Genomic DNA, 4,640 nt, shown 5'->3' with positions numbered 1-4,640 from the left:
ATTCTTCTGTCTCAGTGTCCCAAGTAGCTGGGACTGCAGGTGTGGACAACCACGCTGGCTAATTTTTGTATTTTTAGTAGAGATGGGGTTTCACCATATTATTGGCCAGGCTGGTCTCAAACTCCTGACCCCAAATGATCTGCCTGCCTTGGCCTCCCAAAGAGCTGGGATTACAGGCATGAGCCACCACACCCAGCCTAGGTTGTGCTTTCCTTCATTTCTTTGCAATGAGAGGTAAGAATCTGGAGCAGGATACAACTTTGGAGATCCCTGAAATGGCCTGAATGAGACAAACCACAGCATATATTTTTGCAACAGAAAGTTACATAACCGATTATGTTTCTCTTTTTTCCTTGGATGCAAAGAAGCACAGGACTCAAACTGCTCCTCTGCAGTTAATATCCCATCTGGGCTCTTGGTACACTGATCTGTCCCTGTCTTCTAAATGTTTCCTCATCCCTCCTGTCTCTATATTCTGCCTGCCCCATGTACGTACGTACATATGTCTACACACACACACACACACACACACACACACACACACACACACACACGTACGTTTCTCCAAGGGGCCACAGATTCTTTTTGGAGGTGAGATTTGTATTAAAAATATACCAGCTGTCAGTTACACCCCAGCTACTTGGGAGGCTGAGGTGGGAGGATCACTTGAGTGCAAGAATTCAAGGATAGCCTGAGCATCATAGCGAGAACCCATCTCAAAAAAAAAGTGGTAAACATTTTCTGGTTGCAACATTTGAGGATTGGATAAAATACATATAAGGCCAGGTGCGGTGGCTCACGCTTGTAGGTCCAGCATTTTAGGAGGCTGAGGTGGGCAGATCACTTGAGGCCAGGAGTTTGAGACCTGCCTGGTCAACATAGCAAAACGTCACTACTAAAAATACAAAAAATTAGCTGGATGTGATGCACACATGTAATCCAGGCTAAGGCACGAACATTGCTTGAACCCAGGAGGTGGAGGTTGCAGTGAGCTGAGATCGTGCCACTGCACTCTAACATGGGCAACAGAGCAAGACCTCAAAAAAAAGTCATAGATGTAGATGACAGTCAAGTGAAGCTACAGTGAATTGGATATCACTGTGCTCATATAGCATAGTTGAGGGTTTAGTTTTTCGTCAGGCTGTCCCAGTGACAGCTAAACACTTTAGGAAATGCTTTTATGTCCCTGTGGACTTGAGCCATAGGGAGGCCCACAAAAGAAGGCAGGCTCCTGGAAGCATAACACTGGTCCCCTGGGCTCACCTCTTTATTTTGTTCTCCTTCCACTTTAGCGGGAACCACATCTTCAAGGGCCGTGCTGCTGGCATAGCAGTGAATGAGAATGGCAAAGGCCTCATCACAGGTATGAATGGGAACTGCCCAGCACCTGGCAGCCAGGCCAAGGTCCCCTGCCATCACCCCCCAGCTTCAGGACCTCACACTGCTCCTTTACCCCTACATTCTGTGGCCTCCTTCTCTCACTAGTGGGCCAGAGCTCAGGGATACCAGCTACATGGTGGCCGTGCTTCTCACAGGAAGGTTCAGAACAGAGCGGGTGTCTGCTCCTTCCAGGCCCAGAGCAGATAGGTTCTCACCAGGTGGCTCACAGAACACTTTCAGAAGCACTGATGCCCAACCATCTGTCCGAATCCTTCCTCTTGGTCTTTGTATGGACCTCTGCCTGCTCTGGAAACCTCCACCCGGCTAACCCCTGCTCATCCTTTGGGTCTTAGCTTAAGTGTCTTCCCTGACTTCCCCATTGTACACAGATACACTTACCATACCCAGGATACCTCCTCTCTAGGGCCTTTGACTTAATTGCTGAGTGGTTTGTGGTGTCAGTCTCCTCTGTTATAAAGTGGTAAATTCCACAAGGTGAGAGTCAAGTCTGTCTGGTACATCTGTGTAGCCTTAGCGCAGAGCAGAGCCAGGCCTGGGATATGAAAGAGATTCCACAAATACTGGTCCAGCGAATCCCCCTGACTGAACTCTGATCAGACATGTTCCAGGAGCTGCAGGGGCAGCAGTGAACAAGGCTCTCAGCCACTGACATTTTAGGAGAGGAAGCGAATAAATAAAAGCCTACATATATGAGCAAAAAGCATCCTATCTGAGAATGACAAGTGCTCTGTGGATAATTAGGGCAATAGTTGGACTGGGTGGGCATTTAGGATTGTTGGTCAGGGCAGCCTTCTGAGAAGGTAACAAGGAAGCCAAGATCCCGAGTTGCTGGGAGGAGCTGGGAATGAACCTCCCATGTAGGGCCACCCGTGGGAACAGACTTGGCATGGCTGAGTGGAGATTGCTTGTGGGACTGGAGTGTGGTGCACAAGAGGCCTGCAGTGGGGTCATGGAAGCAGGAAGAGGCCAGTCACACAGAGTCTCCTGAGCCATTGCACCCCAGTCGCAGGAGACTGCCTCTCCTCTTCCTTGCCACAGTGTTGGGGCAGCAGTGTCATGGACCACCCGTCTGACCCATGACTCTTTCACCTACCCTTGAGAGATGGTGGTGCCCAGGAGGAGGAGGGGATAGGTCTGGTCAGAGTTCAGAGCTGAGGCTGAGAAGGACAGGCGAGGTTAGCACCTTCTCATGGGCTTTTGGGTAAATGGCTACATTCTGCCTCTGAGGACTCTAAAGCCAGTTTATTCTTTTTTTTCTTTCTTTTTTTTTTAATTTATTTTGAGACGGAGTTTCACTCTTGTTGCCCAGGCTGGAGTGCAATGGCACGATCTCAGCTCACCGTAACCTCTGCCTCCCGGGTTTAAGCGATTCTCCTGCCTCAGCCTCCCGAATAGCTGGGACTACAAGCATGCGCCACCACACCTGGCTAATTTTGTATTTTTAGTAGAGATGGGGTTTCTCCATGTTGGTGAGGCTGGTCTCAAACTCCTGACCTCAGGTGATCTACCTGCCTCAGCTTTCTGTTGTGCTGGGATTATAGGCATGAGCCACTGTGCCTGATCTATACTTTGTTTTGATTCCTTGTTTTTGTTTGTTTGGTTTTTTGGACACCAGTGTCACTCACCAAAGCTAGTTTATTCTCTTTTTTGAGGCAGGTTCTCAGTCTGTTGTCTAGGCTGGAGTGCAGTGACACAATCATAGCCCACTGCAGCCCTGACCTTCAGTGTTCAAGTGATCCTCCCACCTCAGCCTCCCACCTAGCTAATTTTTTTGTATTTTTTGTAGAGACAGGGTTTCACCATTTTGCCCAGGATGGTCTGGAACTCCTGAGCTCAAGCCGTCTACCAACCTTGGCCTCCCAAAGTGCTGGGATTACAGGCATGAGCCACTGCACTCAGCCAAAGCTAGTTCATTTTTAATCATCAGTCCTCAAGGCCATTGAGTATAGTAGGTGCCAGGGAGATAGGAGTGCATAAGATAGACACAAGCCTTGCCCTTGGAGAAAGGAATTAGCAGATAAGTCCCTGAAATATTAGACAGCAGATGAGATTTAGAGTGCTAATTGCTAACAGGGTAAGGCCAGGGCCTCCTGGTCTGGAGTGACCTTGATCAAAGCTGTCCAAGTCCATTTGCCAGCACTGGAGCTGGCCCTTGGGTACTGACCACTCTTTCCGCCTCTCTCCTTAGAAAATGTTATCCGTGAGAATCAATGGGGAGGCGTGGACATCCGCCGTGGAGGGATCCCCGTTCTCAGGAGTAACCTCATCTGCTTTGGCTATTCAGATGGTGTGGTCGTGGGAGACGAAGGCAAAGGCCTCATCGAAGGAAATACCATCTATGGTGAGGACCGTGTTCCCAGCTCAGCCAGGGAGGCAGGAAGCCCGGGTTCCATCTCCAGCTTGTGGGCCCTGAGAAGGTCACTGCCTTTCCCTGTGCCTCAAAAACCTCATCTGAACAGGCACTGCCAGGTCACAGTCACCCAGTCCCTCTCAGAATGAAGAGCCTCTTATAATAAATCACTTTGTAGTCCAGATTGACCCCATGGGGTTAGCAAAGCAGAAAGCTTTATCCCTATTTAAAATAGCAAAAGACAGAAGTTGTATCATGTCTAAGGACAGGACCATTTAATAACCCCTGGCACATATGTGTCTAACTCCTCTCATCCTTTCTTTTGATCCAGAGAACTGAAAATATAATGGGAAAACAAGATAATCACAGGAAGAAAACTATTCTCACTCACTCTGTGACTTTGGGCAGAGCCTTAATCTGTCTGGACTCTCTCTCTAATAATACAGTGATAATAATAAACATGACTCGGGCCCACCTCTCTGCTCGGCCCTTTCTACGCATGATCAAATTTAATCCTCATGACTGCCTTCTGAAGGAGGTACAGTTATTAACCCCATTTGAAAGATGAGAAAACTGAGGGACAGAGAGAGGTTTGGTAACTTGCTCAAGGTCACACAGCTGGGAAGTGGAAGGGCTGGGATTCAAACCAAGGCTGCCTCCTCCTATGTAGGGAGGGATTGGTGCCCCCTTGGCACTGTCATTGTGGGTTCATGTGCTTCTGATGTGGACGTGTGGCCCTGACAGTCCTTAGGGCACTTTTACACTGTGTGGAATGGGCCAAGCTTCTGAGGTTCACCTGATCCTACTGACCTCTCTTGTATGAAGGAGAAGTCTACAGCTACAGCCATAAAGTGATTTGTTTGAGGTCATTAGCAAATCAGGGACTCTC

General features: G+C 48.7%; 1 protein-coding gene across 3 annotated transcripts in view; it reads left to right on the top strand.

Annotated features, from left to right (window-relative positions):
- The window catches only part of FBXO10 (F-box protein 10), a 57,412-nt gene that overhangs the window by 42,281 nt on the left and 10,491 nt on the right, over positions 1 to 4,640 (top strand). For all 3 annotated transcript variants that reach the window (XM_017543201.1, XM_017543203.2, XM_017543202.2), the window contains exons 6-7: positions 1,293 to 1,363; positions 3,590 to 3,742. In XM_017543201.1, coding sequence (XP_017398690.1) covers positions 1,293 to 1,363; positions 3,590 to 3,742 — 224 coding nt within the window. The remainder of the gene's footprint in view (positions 1 to 1,292; positions 1,364 to 3,589; positions 3,743 to 4,640) is intronic.

Source organism: Cebus imitator, unplaced genomic scaffold, assembly GCF_001604975.1.
Source record: "Cebus imitator isolate Cc_AM_T3 unplaced genomic scaffold, Cebus_imitator-1.0 Scaffold149, whole genome shotgun sequence".
NCBI classification, from domain to species: domain Eukaryota; kingdom Metazoa; phylum Chordata; class Mammalia; order Primates; family Cebidae; genus Cebus; species Cebus imitator.
This window is presented reverse-complemented; position numbering and strand designations above follow the sequence as displayed.